Source organism: Vicugna pacos, chromosome 23, assembly GCF_048564905.1.
Source record: "Vicugna pacos chromosome 23, VicPac4, whole genome shotgun sequence".
In the NCBI taxonomy this organism is placed as follows: Eukaryota; Metazoa; Chordata; class Mammalia; order Artiodactyla; family Camelidae; genus Vicugna; species Vicugna pacos.
The window spans coordinates 15,784,695-15,803,286 of NC_133009.1; the positions used below are offsets into that span (position 1 = coordinate 15,784,695).

Sequence of the window (18,592 nt, forward strand, 5' to 3'; positions counted from 1 at the left end):
ATCAAAGCACAAGGGAAGAGAACAAAAGAAGAAAGCAACAAAAAAGAACTGCAAAAACAACCCCAAAACAATTCACAAACTGTTAATAAGTACATACATATCAATAATTACATTCAGTGTAAACGGACTAAATGTTCCAGTCAGAAGACGCAGAGTAGCTGAATGGACAAAAAAAACCCAAAATGAATCCAAATTAGAAAGGAAGAAGTAAATCTGTCACTGTTTGCAGATGACATGATACTGTAAATAGAAAATCCTAAAGACACCACCAAAAAACTACCCATCAATGAATTTGGTAACGTTGCAGGATACAAAATCAATATACATACATCTATTGCAATTCTATACACTAACAACAAACTATCAGAAAGAGAATTTAAGAAAACAATTAGATTTGCGATCACATCAAAAAGAACAAAATACCTATGAATAAACCTACCTTAGGAGGTAAAAGACCTGTACTTAGAAAATTTAAGGCACTGATTCAAGAGATTGTAGACAACACAAACAGATGGAAAGATATACCAACTTCATGAATTGTAAGAATTATTATTGTTAAAATGACCATACTACCCAAAGCAACCTATTGATTCAAATGAAATCCCTATCAAAAACCAATTGGCATTCTTCACGGAACTAGAACAATTTTAAATTTTGCACTGAAGCACAAAGGACCTTGAACAGCAAAACAATCTTGAGAAAGAGCAGAGCTGAAGGTACCACACTCCTTGACTTCAGACTACTACAAAGCTACCGTAATCCAAACAGTGTGATATTGGCACAAAAACATATACATAGGTCAATGCAACAGAATAGCTCAGAAATAAACCCACATACTTATGGTTAATTAATCTATGACAAAAGAGACAAGGATACACAATGCAGAAATAGTCTCTCCTATAAGGGGTGCTGGGGAAATTAGACAGCTACATGTAAAACAATAAAATTAGAACACTGTTTCACATCACCAAAAATAAAAAACTCAACAATGAATTAAAAATCTAAATGTATGACCAGAAACCATAAAACTCCTAGAAGAAAACATATGCAGAACACTCTCTGACATAAATATAGCAATATTTTCTATCTGTTTCCTAAGGCAAAGGAAACAAAACTAAAAATACACAAATGGGACCTAATAAAACTTAAGAACTTTTATACAGTAAAGGAAACCATTGACAAAATGAAAAGACAACCGACCGAATGGAGAAAATACTTGCAAATGATATGACTGATAAGGCGTTAACATCCAAACTATATAAACAGCTCATACAACTCAATATCAAAAAGCCAAACTACCCAATTTAAAAATGGGCAGAAGATCTAAATAGATATTTTTCCAAAAAAGATATATAGATGGCCAAAAGGCGCATGAAAAGATGCTCAATATCACTAATCATCAGAGAAATGCAGTTCAAATCTAAAATGAGATATCACCTTACATCTGGTGGAATGACTACCATCAAAAAAATCATAAATAATAAATGGCAGTGAGGATGGTGAAAAGGGAACCCTTGTACATTGTTGGTGGGAATGTAAATTGGTATAGCCACTACGGAAAACATTACGGAGTTTGCTCAAAAATAGAACTATCATACGATCCAGCAATTCCACTTCTGGGTATATACCCAAAGAACAAAAAACACTAATTTGAAAAGACACATGCACCTCAATGTTCATAGCAACATTATTTGTAAATGCCAAGATATGGAAGCAACCTAAGTGTCCATCAACAGGTGAATTGATGGGGTGGGTATAGCTCAGTGGTAGAGTGAGTGCTTAGCACGCACTAGGTCCTGGGTTCAATCCCTAGTACTTCCATTAAAACAAACAAACAAACAAGCAAACAAACAAACAGATGAATGGATAAAGATGTGGTATATATATTCAATGAAATACTACTCAGCCATAAAGAAGAATGAAGTTTTCCCATTTGCAACAGCATGGATGAACCTGTAAGGTATTATGCTTAGTGAAATAAGTCAGATAGAGAAAGACAAATACTATATGCTATCACTTATATGTGGAATCTGAAAAATAAAACAAGCAAATGAATATAGCAAAAAGAAACAGGCTCACAGACATAGAGAACAAATTAGTGGTTACCAGTGAGGAAGAGTGAAGGGAGATGGGAGGGTTAAGATTGGGGTATGGGATTAAGAGATATGAACTACTATATATAAAATAGATAAACAAGGATATATTGTACAGCACTGGGAATTTCAGTCACTACTTTCTAATAACTTTTAATGGAGAATAATCTATAAAAATTGTTAACCTCTATATCATATACCTGAAACTAATATAATATTGTAAATCATCTATACCTCAATTAAAAATTATAAAAATTAAAAAAAAAACTTAACAGCAAGCATCCAGTCAATTATCAAGAGTTTGCTCTCTAATTGAATGTTTGAAACCTGAAAAGATTATAAAGACTACTGTGGAAATAACATAAATTCAGATAAAGATCTGCAGGTTTTATGACAAAAGTTATTATATTTACAGCAACTAGACTTGAAAGAATATACACATATATGTTCTTTCAATAACCCTTGTGCCTTTAATAAGAAAATTTTGAAAAGTTAAGAACAAATGCATTTGTCATGAGTAACCGTTTATATACCATGTTATGAAAATAAAGCATTTCACAAACAAGTTAAATATTAAATTACTGAGACATATATAAAGGCAAAAGCACCATGTAAGTCATAATTACTAAAGAATTCAAGCGAAGGCAATACTATCCATGCTAATGCTATGTAATAGTAGCTTTGGAGACTACAAATAACAGCTGATACTTTTATAATGTGTTTACAACACATATAACAATTTCATATACATTATCTCATTTGATTCTCACAATTCCTCTCTGAGGTAGGCAGAGCAATGGTTTTAATACATCCTGTTCAAGGATGGAGACAACTTTTTTCAGCCTTACTGAGGTATAACTGACAAAATTGTAAGGCATCTAAAGTGTACAACATGATGATTTGATATACGTATGCAATGTGCGAGGATCCCCCTACTGCCAATCAAGGTAACTAACACAGGATGGAGAAATAGAAGTGTCTGTGGTTGGCTGACTCGTCCCGGTTTATACAGCTAGTAAGACATGGAGTTTGAACTTCATGCCTCGAGTCTGTACTCTTCACATTACATCATACTCCTCACCTAGCTAGCAGTGACCAACACAAAGAATACATTAACAACCAAATTTTGGGTTCTCTAAGATTAGAAGATCTGTTTTAATATATTTCAAGTCCATGTGTCAATTCTTCAGGAAAAAACAAAACAAAATAGAAGTTACCTGGAATCCTCATAAAGCTTCAGTAAGTCTCACAACTCCAGCAACTCGTGCAGTAGCCACGGCCCTGGCAGAGAGAACAAGGGTTAAGCATACAGTAATCCAGTTTTCAATTATGGGCTTTCCTTATTTGGGCAATAGCATTTAAGGAAAACATTAAGTTTTATCTTTACTTGAGGTTCTTGTAACAAATGTCAAAAGTCCTTTTATCTTTCACATATTTTTAATTTTTCCATAGTATGTAAGACAATGCTTCTAAAAATTAGTTTTCATAAAACCAGGTGTTTCAACCTAGGCTATTTTATTTCTCAGAGTGTCCACTCCTTGCTCCCAATCTCTGAACACATACTAACTTGATTTAATCATGTTATTTCAAAAACATTAATTTATTTTTAAAAGTTGATGTTTATTCAATGCTGACAACACATAATTATCTCCCCTATACTGTTCTTGTTCTAACAAATTTATGCACTTTCAACAGGCAATGATAACCACACATGAAATTCAACTTGCCAGGTAATTTGAATTACAGAGAACTACATACTACATTATGTTAGCCCCAAGAAGTTTAGAAGCATAAGACCATGGGTGTACGTTATATTTACCTTTTATTAAAAATAAATACATATGTCATTTTTGCCCATCATTTATCCTACTTTGGGTATGTAAGAAGAAAAGGGATTTTTAAAAAAATTTCATTGTAGCTTTTGTTTTGGTAGGGGAATGGAAAGAAATTTTAAATCCCCATTTGATTTTTCCTGAAGTGAGTAGCAGTGAATTGTTATCCATTTGAAATGAGAATTATTTTACTACTCTTCTCAGTTCCACAGTGAAAATTTGAAGTAGAAAGAGTTCCAAACATAACTATAGTAACAAAAACATAAATGATTAAACTCACTACTTAAAAGGCACACATTCTCAAATTAGACTTTAAAAATCGAGGTACTTTCTGTTCAAAAGAGATACACTTAAAGCATAAGGACACAGAGAAGTTGCAAGTGAAATGGAAAAGCTATAATAAGCAAATAATTTTTAAAGCAAGTATCACTAAATTAATCTCAGACAAAATAAGCTTAAAGAGAAAAAGCATTGTTAGATACACAATTGGTCATTCATGATAAAATGATATATTTCACCATGAAGATCTATCAATTTTAAACCTATATATACCTAGTAAAATGTCATAAAATATACACAGTACAAATTAATAAAATACAGGGAGAAGGTGACTAATCTACCATCAGAGATTTGAGTACAGTTCTTTCAATCCTTAACAGATCAAATAACAAAAAAATTATCGATGTAAATATTAACCACATAATTAACAAGTTTAATCTAAGAAGCATATATAAAACACTGCAACCAATAATTAGTGAACTAACCATTTTTCCCCACCTAGCATACAAAAAAGATTTTCAAAAGTTAATAAGCTAGGTCATGACAAAACAGATCACATTTTAGGACACATTAAATCTTCCATGATTCTTAACCTTGCATTCATCACAGTCAACATCCAAAGTGAAAGCTCCCTCAACCTCTTCCCATCCACTATCGCTTGCCTTTTCCTAACTTGCCATTTGCCATAACATTACTGCACCATCATCCCCATCCCTATCCCCTTTCCCCTTCTCTCTAAAAGTAGCGCACTTCCTTTTATTTTAAACCTTTTCTCCAAGCATTCCTTCCACTTCTTTGCCATAACTGAAACCTAGCTCCTCAAAGAAGGTACACTTTCCCTTTATTGCTTTCAAGTGGTGATTGTATAGTCTTTCAAAATCCAAATATCACTGACACTCTCCTTTGCTCCAGATCATAATTCCCACTTGCTTCTGTAAAAAAAAATATTTTTTGCTTTTTAAAAGACTCATGCTGTTTGTTTGTATCACTTTCCCTCCATCCTTGAAACTATCAACTAGAGACCTTCTGATCACTCTCCCTTATTTATCAAAAATCTGATACTCAATTCACACAGCCTTCGTTTATGCTTCAAGTTCTACCATCATGTTGGGTATTATAATTATTCTAGCAGACCACCCTTCCATAATCTGGATTCTGTTCCTTGACTTTCTCATCTCTTGATCTCCAAGAACCTACTTTACCTCCATCACTCGCTTCATTTACTAGCATCTGTGTGTTCTTTCCTCCCAGATGACTATTCCAAGCATTCTTCTGATCACAATCATGTCTCCTTATTTACTTGTCAATTACCAAAATTTCGAATCTTTTATTTTTCTCAATCTCCACTGCACTGATGCATTTACATCTCACCAACACATTTTCTCTTTCTTTCTGTTCTCCCGCCATCTCTCTCTTCAATTCCTTTTTTATTCAGCTTAGATTTCATGGTTCATCATTTAAATATTCTTTAAATGATAGTATTGGCAATATCCTAAATTTTCTAGTCTTCCTTTGTTTTCAACATATCTGTTAGACAAGGCCCTCAAATACTCCAATTTTTCTATTCTTAAACATGAGAAGTCAAAGACTACTGCAGGACAAATCACATAACTTCATTCATTTATTACTAACTTCAAATGGGGCTTTACCACTGTCTGGCAATCCCACTGTTTCTTTGATTAATTTGATCTCCCATTCTTTGCAAAAGGTCTTTGAAATCTTCTTTAACTTTCCTCTACCAATCTACAAGCCCATGTACACCTGCACCAAGTTTCTTCTCTCTGAGCTATTATATTAGATAATATGTTTCTGCTCTCAAGGCCAATAGCTGCTTATGCTTAGAGACTACCCCCTCCCACCTTCTCAGGAATCTCAGGTTCATGTTTTCTTACTTCTATATGGCCACCCCTGTTGCTTCTACACAATCACTCCCTTTCATCAGTCTTCCCCCTTCATATGTATATGTCCCATTAACTACTAAGTTTAGCAAATCACTTTCCTGAACCTGTTTTCGATTTGCTTTAAAAAAAAAAAAAGTAGGATAAAGATGGAAATAGTCTGTAAACTGTAAAGTTCTATATAATGATAGTCAGTTTAATATTGTTAGAATTTGTTTCAACTTGAAGATCAAAGGAATTAAGTGACTTCCCAAGGTTTTGTTGTTTCCTAATTGGAAGATCTAGGGATATAACTCAACTCTCCATTATCATTACCTGTTATTTCACTTATAATTAAAATCTAGAAAATTATTTTCAGTAGTTCTAGCTTGAAAGCATAGAAATATTTTTTTAAATCGTGTTATTTTTGCTTAGATATAGATGCAGTCAGCATCTTAGCTTCACATTCAGAATTTTAATCACGGGGACAGGCATCTGGTATCTCCACAACTAAACTGGATTTGACTAAAATAGAATCTAAGAGCTGATTAAACTACCTTTATCTCTATAATCAAGTTCCCCTTCACAATTCTGTGAACGTAAGATCTCCTTAACAAACTGAACAAATTGAGTGAAAAATCTTTTCCTAAAAGATAAGTCTTTCTAATTAAAAATTTTGTACAACGTTACTTTGGGATCAGAATTTCAATAGTTATACAGTACAGTATAAAGTATACCTTTATTTGATGGGGCTAGTTATGTAAAATATTTACAAAGTGTTTTTATGAAGATTCAAAAAGAAGGCATGGTCTACTTCTGATTAGTGAGACAGATAATTGTTACCCCAATGTCTCTTCTTCCTAACTATGTGTCCTTGGATAGAATACAGAATAGTCAATATGTACTTCAATTGTATCCAACAAATTTGGATCCACTCAACAAATCTTTGCCCTGCTTACAACACAAGAGTGCTATAGAAATCAAGTGGGGGGGGGGAGGGTGAATAGCTCAGTGGTAGAATGCTTGCCAAGCATGTATGAGGTCCTAGGTTCAATCCTAAAGTTCCTCCACCAAAAAAACAAATAAAAAATAAACCTAATTACCTCCCCACTCCAAGAAAAATCCAGTGAGATAATGTATGTGAAAACACCTCAGAAATGACAAGGGGAGAGAAAAACAAATGTCATTTCTAATTCCACTTTTATCTCTGTCTTTAACCAATAAATCAAAACCTATTAAATAGTAATTTACCTTTTAATAGGTATGAATTGTATGAGAACTCACTGACTACCTTTAGTGAATATTTACCACCATGCCTGATATTCCCAATATAATTATTTACTAGGTTAAAGTTAGAAATTTTTAAATTACTAGATATTTATTGTATTTTGGCTAATTTATACCTAGACAAATCTTTTAGATGAGTCAAGAAACATAATAATTGTAATAGAGTTTTACTAGCCCCAATAATTTTGGTAATATGGATTTGAACACATTGACCTTTGAGCATTATGGGAATAGGTAAAAAGGAAAGACATTTTATGTTTCCACAGAAATGTCACAGCAGAAAGGAGAAAGACAGAGGTGTTATAGTAAAAGGCAGACTACAGTAAGGATGTGTGGATTATGTTTTTAGGTAATGGTAATTATATCTCTAGGGAACTTCTTTAATGGTCTCCCATTCTCCTGTATTTTTGATCATTTTTAAAATTTGACATATACTAAAGAATATATGTGTAGTAAGTCTCCAGTGATGAATACCGCCAATTCTTTCCCTGTATGCGTTTCTACTCCTCCACTGAGAATGGCTTCTTTTCCCCTTTCATGAAAATTAGGCTGGTCCTGTTTGCTCTGACCAATAAGATACAGAGGAATGACATTCAGGGACTTCTGAGCCCTGGACTTAAGCGGCTAACAACTTCCACTTACTTCCTCTCTGAACACTGATGTTTAGGGCTCTTTCTTTTGGAATTCAACCACCACGCTATGAGAAGCCTAAGCCCTAGGGAAAGATCACGTGGAGGAGAAACAGACAAACTGCTAATCATGTGGATAAGCTATCTTGGATGTCACAGTTCTTAGGTAACTGAAGCCCTGGCCAAAATCACGTGGAGAAGAACTTTCTTAGCTTAGCCAGCTAAACCCAATCTACTCACAGAATCATGAGTTAATGAAATGGTGGTTTAATGCCAACAAGTTCTGAGACTGTTTGTTATGAAGCCAGACATAACCAAAATAGAAATTGATACCTAGAAACAGAGTGCTACTGGGCCAGAACCAAAATCTGTAGCATTAACTTTGGAACTGAGCAGGAGATGGAGGCTGTGGGACCTTCAAGAAACCGTGGCGACTAGAAGAGCAAGGAGGAAATTGTTATTGGAAGGCAACCCTTGTTGTGAAAGGCAACACTGACCTGCAGTAATGTGAAAGACAGAACTGATAAACTTTCCCGCTAAGGGGAAGAAATAACCCAATAAACTTGTGATCTGGCTGAGATTTCAAGACAGAATATTGAAAATGCCAATGACTTTTTCTAATTGACTATGATCAAGTGTAAGAGAGAGATGAATTAAATAAGAAACTGTTCAGTTTTGGAGCAAAATTTATAGGAAATATAAAGGGCCCAGAACACATTTTTCAGACAGCAAGAGGTTCTCAAGTAGGAAACATCTTCTGAGCAAAGGTCAAATCCAGGGAACTTCTAGTGAGACATAGCATCAGAGTCAGGATCAAGGTGCAGCTGTAATAATATTTAAGGCCTCAGAAATACTTAAGCCAGTGCCTCATAGATCTCTTAGCTAGACAAAAAGACTTCCAAGAATCTTATGAGCACAGACTGTAGTCCACTTAGCTAGACAATAGGTATCTAAGATTTGTAAGGGCACTGTCCTTTAGCACCCTGACTCTCACTCAGCTCAAAGTACAGAGTCCTGTCTTGAATAGATTTGTGGGTGTGCCTTTTGTCTAATGGAATCACTACTTTGATTCAAAGAAAATACACGATATTTTTAAAGGCATTACATCACTTTGGTCTAAAAGGGAGAGATAGTTCAAAAGAAAAAGAGGCTTCTGGACCTTGAATCTTCAAAAATCAAGCAGGTTGAGAAAGCTACTCAGCTTCAAATATAAGCCATTTTTCATGGAAAGAGACTCAGGTTAAAGAGTCAAAATCTAGTAGGGAAGAGCCAAGAGATGAGAACCACTCTCAGGGAGAATTAGACCTTAATTGACATATATTCCCTGCTCATAGAATCATGATGAATTAGATATGTGCCCAAATGGAGTTCAACTTGCTATGGAGCATTCACTACTCTGTCCCTCTAATTTCCCCCCTTTTTGAACAACAGTGTCTATTTCCTGTCTTGTCATTATATGCTGGATGGGTATGGGGACGAAAACTTCGTTCTTTAGTTCATGCATTTTCAGATTGAGAGAAACTGCAGTAAGGGTTGCTCATGTCTACCTGATTTAGATGACAAGATTATGAGCCTTGAGTCTGAATCTGATGGTGTGAAATTTTAAGGTATTTTGGAAAGTGGTGAATGCATTTTCCACACGTCAGGAATATGAATTGCTATAGCCAGGGGTACATTATGGTAACTAATTTCCAAAGATGGCTGCCATCAAGCCTTTTTCTTCTTGCATATGCATACCCATTGAGAGGTAAAGGTTCTTTTTCCCTTTCCCCTTTAATCTAGGCTAGTCCTGTAGATTACTTTGACCAATACCATGTAGTGATAATGATGTTCTACAACTTCCAAGCCAGGGACTCAAGGGGACCCACAGCTTCTACTGTTTTTGGAATGCTCACACTTGGGATGCTATATTTTGGATAACCTAGCCATCATGATAGGAAGAAGCCCAAGCACTCCGACAGAGGAACCCCCAGGTCATATGGAGAGGTCACACAGAGAATTGAGGTGTAATAGCTGAGTTTCCAGCTGACAGCCAGCATCAGAGGCCAACCATGTGAATAAGATATTGTGGATGTTTAAAATCCAATCAAACTCCTAGAAAACTGCAGCTCTAGCCAACATGTAGAGCAGAACCACCCAACTGATCCCTGTCAACTCAGAACTGTGAGAAAAATAAAATGGTTGTTGTTTCAAGTCCATTAAGTTTGAAGTGGCTTGTCAGTAACAGACAATCAAAATAACACATGTGTTAATATCATTAAGTAAATAAAATTATCAGTTTCAACTCAATAACTAAAACATCAATATTGTTTCATTTATTCATTTTCCTTCTTGTTTTCCTGTCCTGCCATCACTCTCACCCTGAAATGGTAACCATGGCCCTGAATTTTTGCTATATCATCCTTCACATTAAAAACAAAAAAACTTTTATCACAAATATATGTATCCCTATATAATACGGTTTAATTGGCTTTTTTTAATAAAAAAAGCTTTATAAAAACTGCATGTAGGCTTTTCAGACTTGCCTTATTTAATCATCATTTTTCTCACGTTATTCTCACTGCTAAATTAAGTTACAAAATCCACTATTTTTTATTCTCTTGTCAATGACCATTTCAGTGTTACAAACAGCACTGCCTTGAACCTTCTTACACATGTACTTGTGCACATGTGCAAAAATTTCTCTAAGGCAGAAGTAGAATGATCAGGTTTTAGAGTATGTGAATGCTTAACTTTACAAGATAATGCCAAATTGCTTTCCAAAGTGTATCAGTTTACAACCTTACCTGTAGATGTCTTCTTGATGCATATCTTCATTGGTATTGTCATATTTCTTAATTTTTCAATCTACTGGATGTAAAATGGTACTTACTGCAGTATTAGTTGATGACTTCAGATTAAACATCTTTTCGTGTGTTCAGTCTTAAAATACCTGGTTTCTATCTTTAGCTCTTTTCTACAGGACAGTGATGAATAGAAGTGGTGATAATAGGCATCCTTGTCATGTTCCTTATTTTTAATGTATACAACTTCGTCAAGATGCATTATCCTTTTCTACACAATGTTGAATTCACTTTGTCAATAATGCTGTTGACTCTCATATCTGTGTTAATACGTGCTATTAGTCTGTAATTTTCTTTTCTCCTACTGAATGTGTCTGATTCTAGTATCAATAAAAGTTATTCAGGCTTCATAAAATGAGCTGGAGGGTATTCCTTCATTATCTATTCTCTGCAAGAGTTTGTATAAAATGTTGGAATAGCATGGTCCTTGAAAGAGGAGTAAAACATCTGTAAACATGAGCTAGATGTTCTTTATCAAAATTTTAAAAATTATTTCCTATTCAGCACTATTGAGTAAGTCTGTGTAGCTTGTCTATTTATTCTTCAGCCAGTTAAAGGAAATGGCACTTTTCTAGGTGCCTTGGTCTATTTTGTCTAAGTTTTCAATTAAGACGCTCCTGGTAGTCTGTTATCATATTCATCTCTGCTGTATCTACGGGTTAGGACCCCTTTTGCAATCTTTCTGTTGTTTACTTTAGCTCTGTTTTCTTCTTGTTCAAATATGCCAATTTGTTTTGTCATGAAAACAACTTTGACATGTGATTCTGTTTTCTAATCCATTGATTTCTTCCCTTTCCTGTGTCTCCTTGCTTCAACACTGTGTTCATTCTGTTGTTCTTTTCCTAAGCCACACACATAACCTTTTTCCTTAATTTAAGCATTTAAAGCCATTTCCCTCAAAGTGCTCTTTCTGCTGCATCACCCAGTTTTTCCAAATGTAGTACTTACAATTAGGTTCTAAGTATTTTTTTCTTTCACCAACTTGTAAAACCATAACATAAAAAAAAATTAACCTTTATTACTGACCTCTAACTTATTTCTGATTATCCATTTAATACTAACTGTTTTGAAATTTACTGTGACTTACTTCATGCCTAATACATGGTCAATTTTTGCTAATATATAATGCTTATGAAGAATATTCTCTAATTGTTATTATTCTAAATACGTTCATTGAATCAATATTGCTAATTGCATTATTCAAATCTGTTTTCATTCATTTTTTGGTCTGGTTGATTAGTAATTGAGAGCTGGTAAACTCTCCCACTATTGTTCAATTTGTTGGTTTAGCCCTATAGTTTATAAATTTTGAGGTCATTTAAAAATTATATACAAATCTAAAATTGTATATATTCCTAGTGAATTGATCCTTTTACAATTAGTTAGTAGCCTTCTCCATCTTTAATAACACTATTATAGCCTAATTTTGACTTGATACCACTAAAGCTATACAAGTTTTCTTTTGCTATTTCCCTAATGCATTTTTCCATCTTTAAAAAAATCCAGCCTATAGCGGATTTTTAAAAAACTAAATAAATGTTTTTAACTGGGTTTACTCTATTCATATTTATTTTAGTTATTATTTGATTTATTACTACTATCTTACTAATTTTGTACCTCCCTCATCCCAATTTCCTCCCTTTTTCTATACTTTAAACTTTTGTCTTCCTACTCTGTATTTTAAACTTTTCTTTGGAATGATTCATCCCATATGTATTATTTTAGCTGTTACATCTGAAATTTTACTATGCATATTTAACATAATTTCAAAGTTAATCAGGATCTTAACCCATTTTCTGAGTAATAAAATTCCTCAGAACACTTTAATTCTAATCATCCTCCTCCCATTTTTATAAGCTATTGTCCAGTTTTTCAATTATACCCTATTTTAAAAGTCCACATTAATGCTGTATAAAATGTTTATTTAGTTTTACTTTGTTACAATCTTACTTCTTATAAACACTTCTTTCATTATGATTGTCTTACATAATAATAACACTTTTGATTTACATATGTTTTTCATTTATTTGCTCACTAGTTCTTCAATTTCAGACCATCCTTTTGGAATCACTCTCCTTCTTGAAGATCCTCCTCCTGCAATTTCTTTAATGAAGCTCCACTGATGGTAAAATCTGTTTTTCGTGTGAACATGTCTTTATTTCAGTTTTGCTTGGTACAAATTCCAAGTTGATAATTTGTTTTTCTCAGAATTTGGAAGGCATTATTCCACCATCTTTTGGGTACATTGTTGCTACTGAGAAACCATCTGAAGTATCTGTCTTGCCTTCGCTGATGATCTTTTCCTCCCTTTGATTGCTTCAACAATCCTGTTTGGTATCTCGCAGTTAAACTGCTTTGGGTTTAGGCTTGGATTTTACTTATATATACTTGGGATATATTGTGCTTCCTGAATTTATGAATTCATGTTTATCCAACAGTTTTTATTATCTCCTCAAACACTGCCACACCTCCATCCTCTCTGTTCTCTCCTGCTAGTACCTGTAGTCTCTGTAATTCTTCCTTCCATATCTGTTAACTTCTCTTTTTATATTTATATTTCTAGCACCTTGTTTCTTCTTGCCGCACACTGGATAATTTCTTTAGATCTAGCATCCAGATTATGTATTGTCTCTTCAGCTGAATCTAAAATGATTTTCAACATATCTGATTTTTTTTTAATTGAAAGTAACATATTTCTCATCTAGCAGTTCCATTTGTTTCTTTTTCAGATCTGCCTATGGTTCCATCCTTTAGGTATACTGAAGGTGAGATCTTGGAGAACTGAATCCTAAGTTTATTTCTATAGGTTCTTTCTCATGCTAGCTGGTTTCAACTTGTATCTGGTGATTTCTAGTCATGAAATAATATTGCTTTATCTTAATCTATAGGAATCTTGGGCTTATATTTTGCTTCTGCCAGGAACTGTAGGGTATTATAAACTGAGATCCAGTTCAACTGTCTTGGCTGGGGTAGCATCTCAGATTTAGATTTATGTCATTTCTGGTCTGTGGAGAACGGCACATGGAAGTGCTGTAATTGGTATTTGTCATCTAGGCAACCAATGTCCACCTGTATGCTTAAAATAGTTTACACAGTTCCCAGATCAAAATGTACTCATTTTGTTGGGGAGAAAAAATAGAGGTATGGTTCCTAGAGATTTCCCTTACTTTCTTTGAGTCTATTAATGCATTTAAAAGTACATTTCATTCTACTATAAAAGTAAATTTTATTCAGGATCCAGTTGTTTTGCAATACCTAATGTACTACCAGAAGCAAAAGTCTTATTTAATATATTAAGTTATGATATACTAACCTGAAAAAGTACATGATTTATGACAATCCTTGCTGATTCAAACCTCTTTGGAAGTTTCCTACCCTTCAGCTGGAACTCAATCAGTATTGTGGAAATGAATGTAGAAACATCCTAGAGTATGAACTTACCCAATAAGTCATTGCCCCACTTTGTAGAAATTTCTCCTGTTGTTTTACAACCAAGATATTCAGTTAAGCCTGACTACTCAAATTTTCAATGTCATGATCAATATGTAGTTCAGATCAACAGGACTAAAACTTATGAAAATAAACCATCATTCTGAACATTTTTAAAATAGATAAGAAAGATTTGTTACATGCAACTTCTATCCAGATGCAGAACTTTATTCTTGGAAGCCTGAGCCATCTATAATATAAGCAGGGCTAAACAAGGCAGCTGGTGATCTCATTTTAGTTAGAAACACACCTAATAGGCATCACGGCAGCAGATCTGGCTGCTATTGTCTCAAATGCAGATGGATTATTTGCATCTTTATTATTCATAATTGTTGGTCAGTGTTCTCTGGATGATCATGAAGCTCTTTGTGTCTCACCCTAATCACTGAAGTAATGAAAGGAGATACCCGCAGCAAGGGCTGCAACTGCAAACGCTGCAATCACACCTAAAAGTAAAACAAACACAAAACAAACGGAAATGGAATGAGCAAAAGAAAGGCTCAACTGATCCTAGGCTTTGAAATGCAGGTAACTGATGGAACTAAACAACAACAATACACACACACACACAAATACATAGTACACTTACACACATACATATACAGGTCTTAAAAGCCAGCAAAATCTTAGAGGAAAATATACCATTAAGTTGAAAAAATAATTTACAAAGGTTGAACTGGTAATCATGTACTTCACCACCTTAGTAAAACCTTAAAATAAAAAAGTGTCTCTCTTATTATACACATAAGTGCACTCACACACATCTAAGAGACAATCTAAGAGACAAACTACCACGTACTTCAAAAGGCTTCTATAAATATTCATACTGACATTACAGCTATCTCATGCTATTTAGTTGAAACCAAAAGACATCTCCAATAGGCAGGGGTTCTCCATAATTACAATGTAAAGTCATTTGTACAGCCATTGAAAACTACAGAAACTAAAATTTAAGAATTATTATGTTTGGGTTAGTTACTTTTTTTTTTTCCTGAGTATTGTTAAGTTAAAACAACAACAAAACTGACCATAGTAGTCAACACACACACACACACACACACACACACACACACACACAAACACAGGTACAAAGAATTTAGGTAATTAACTTAAGTTTACCTAATGAGTAAGTGACAAGAAAAATAACCAAAATTTCTGGCTTATACCTTAGTTAAGTCTTAATGTTTATAAAACATTTCTTGATTGGTATTCCACTAGACAACAGTCTACATGCTCTTTGATCAATAAATCTGAAAAATTTTAAAGTAACTGCCACACTTCTTGGAGCCTTTAAAATACTGAAGTGCATTAGAATTTACAGACTTGAATTTGACATTTTTCTTAGAACACGTTATCAAAATCTTCCACAATAGCAATCCTGGGAACATCAGTTTAGAGAATACTGGCACTACTATACTAATTGATTCCCAAAACTCAACATGGTTTCCTTCTAAAAATGCCAAAAAAATTAATAGGAAGTGCCATCTCTGAGGGCACTTGGGACAATGCTTTATTTAGAAACCTATCTCTTAGGGACTATCACTTTCCATAATACTCAGGACATACTGGCCTAATATAGCTCTTTTAAGAAAGCAAAATGAAATGAAAATAATTTTAAAATAACAACAAAACTCAAATCCAAAATACCATCTTCAGTGTTACAGAAGAAATATAATACCTATGTTTTGCTGAATTTTCAACGCTATTGTAGTTTTAATTGGCTGCTTTGGTTGTTCATCATCTGTGCTGTCCGATGAAACTTCAGTATTCATAGAGGAACTCATATAAGCTGCAAGAGGACAATAATAATAAATCCTAAATAAAATGAGAATAATTACTATTTAAAAATGAGTTTTAAAGAACATTATAAAAAATATATACAATGAACTCCATTTTCCTTCAACCTGACTTTTTAAAATATAATGAATTTGTTCTTTATTAAATGTAGGCAAATTAAATTTCATGGAATATATGTCAAACTGATACATTTTTAAAATATTTTATGTACTTTTATAACTGAAGCTAGAGAGCCACAGAATCAGTCCTGAATGACTACCACAAATTATAAACTGATTACTATATGGTAGTAGAGATAAACTGATACCAAAAATCAAACTAGGTAGAACAGGGTAAACTTTCACTCTTAATTGGGATTAATTTATATCATCCTTATTGGTGATTTTATCAATTAACATTTTTAAGTAGTTTGATATTAATAATAAAAGCAGGAATCTGCAAACGATAGCCTGTGGGCCAAATTGCAGCCCATGGGACAGACTTTACATGCCCTGCAAAGCCTAAAATATTTACTACTTGGTCTTATATAGAAAAAGTTTGCTGATTCGTGATCTAACCTGGAATTTGAAATATATAAGCACAATGTGATCAGAAATTTGCCCTTTAAGTAACTCAATGTTAAGCAAAGTTACATACATTATCTCATTTACAGTTGGAAAATAAAACCTGGGACGTTAAGTGCGTATTTGAGGGTCATGGGCAACAGAATGAAGATTCAAAGACAAGTTCTCTTTCTATTCATTATGCTGACAATAATTGATATAGGTTAGCTTAGCTGAATTTATTTAACACTGATTAAAAGTGTTTGATTTGAAAACATCCTTAGGGATTATACAGACCAATGGTTTCCTGTTTTTTAACCAGTGCTAGAGAATCTGACAGAAAACTGCAAAATGTAAAATAGATGAAAGCAGAATCACTCTGGTTTAAGAAACGATGAAGGACTCCTGGAGCCAGACTCCCTCTTCCCCCTCAAAGGTGATAGCAGAGTGCTGTTCTATAGAACTCCAGGGAATTATGTTTGAAGGCAACTGCAGTTGACAACTGAACAACATGGGTTTGAACTGTGTGGGTCCACTTATACACAATTTTTTTTTTCACTAAAAGACTTGGTCCACAGTTGGTTGAATCCATGGATACAGAACTGCCCATATGGAGAGCCTACTGTGAAGTTATATGTGGGTTTTCAACTGTGCAAGGGTCAGCACCCCTAACCCTGTGTTGTTCAGGGGTCAACTGTACTTCATGGTTATTCCTACATTTACAAAGAAGAAAAGAGAACCACAGAGTGAGAGACAGTAACTACTACTATTATTGCTTGGATTTTAAATATCTTTTACAGACACTGTACCCAAAATACTACACATAAAGATATGCTCACAAGGATGACACATACATTTATTGAAATTTTGTTATCAAAATGGATGAAAAAAATTTGCCTGTTTCTCATCAATTTCCCATGAAGAAAAGGATCATTTTCAGAAATAATCCTTAGTAGCTACCTCATTAGAATCAAAGGGACCACCATTCTTTTTTTTCCTCTTCAAGCATATAACTAGAGTATTTTAAAAACAACACAAAACACTTTTCTCTGTTTTTCTACCCCCGTATCAAATTAGTCACAAAGGCCAACAAGTTCTTCTTATAAACTGTTTCCAGAATTATTCAGTCTTCCATATTTCCACTGCTTCTAGTTTTCTCAAAGGCCGTAACACTTTACTTTTAGACCATATTAGCCCACCAGCCTAAAATTTCCCCTAACTTCACCCATAAGTCTAAAAGTTGAACAGATAGTTCAACTGTATTCATATTAAAAACATACCCACACCCCTACCCCCTCCCCCAACTTTGGCTTTTCTATTAGCATATATCACTGCCAAAAAGCTTTCTCTTTGGGCCACTAAAATCCTTATATCAGATAAAAACAAAAATAATGGATGAAGCATGAATTATATCTATTTGCTACAGGAACTTTTTTACTTAAGAACTACTGATAAAGAGCACAAAATGGTTTTATTTGTCATGGCATATTACTTACATATTTAATAATGAATTCTTATATGTGAAAATCATGTTCTAATAGGTCAAGCCCTCTGCATAAATAATTCACTTCTATTAAAAAAAATTCCATTGCTTTGCTATTTCCATTTTAAAATGTCATAAAAAGTCACATTGATTCGCTATAAATTTGAGATAATTTTACTGAACCAGAGCATTTTTCAGGGACAAGTAAATCCTTCTAAAAATTTGTGTTTGTTTTTGGTGGGGCTTGTAGAATTTTAATTCAAATCTCAAACACTGTCATTTCACCAATATTTTAATATGTTAACTGAACATTAAATGTGAATAATATATGATTCAATAGGAAATTAGATCTTAACCATTCCTTAAAACCAGGTAATTTTAGCTGCAGACAAATCTTAAATTAATCATGTAAGAAAGCAACCTTTCTTAAGCAGCTGTCAG

The 18,592-nt window shown here is 33.8% G+C and overlaps 1 protein-coding gene across 3 annotated transcripts in view; it reads right to left on the minus strand.

Moving 5' to 3' along the window:
* Nucleotides 1-14,476: 14,476 nt before the first annotated feature.
* Nucleotides 14,477-18,592, minus strand: part of ODR4 (odr-4 GPCR localization factor homolog) — a 33,767-nt gene continuing 29,651 nt past the window's right edge. For 2 of the 3 annotated variants that reach the window (XM_015234771.3, XM_015234770.3), the window contains exons 13-14: nucleotides 16,008-16,118; nucleotides 14,477-14,775 (exon numbers count right to left, since the gene is read on the minus strand). In XM_015234771.3, the coding sequence (XP_015090257.1) occupies nucleotides 14,708-14,775; nucleotides 16,008-16,118 (179 nt within the window). In that variant the 3' untranslated portion in view covers nucleotides 14,477-14,707. Of the gene's footprint in view, nucleotides 14,776-16,007; nucleotides 16,145-18,592 lie in introns of all 3 variants that reach the window. The other variant, XR_012063526.1, reaches the window with a different exon arrangement.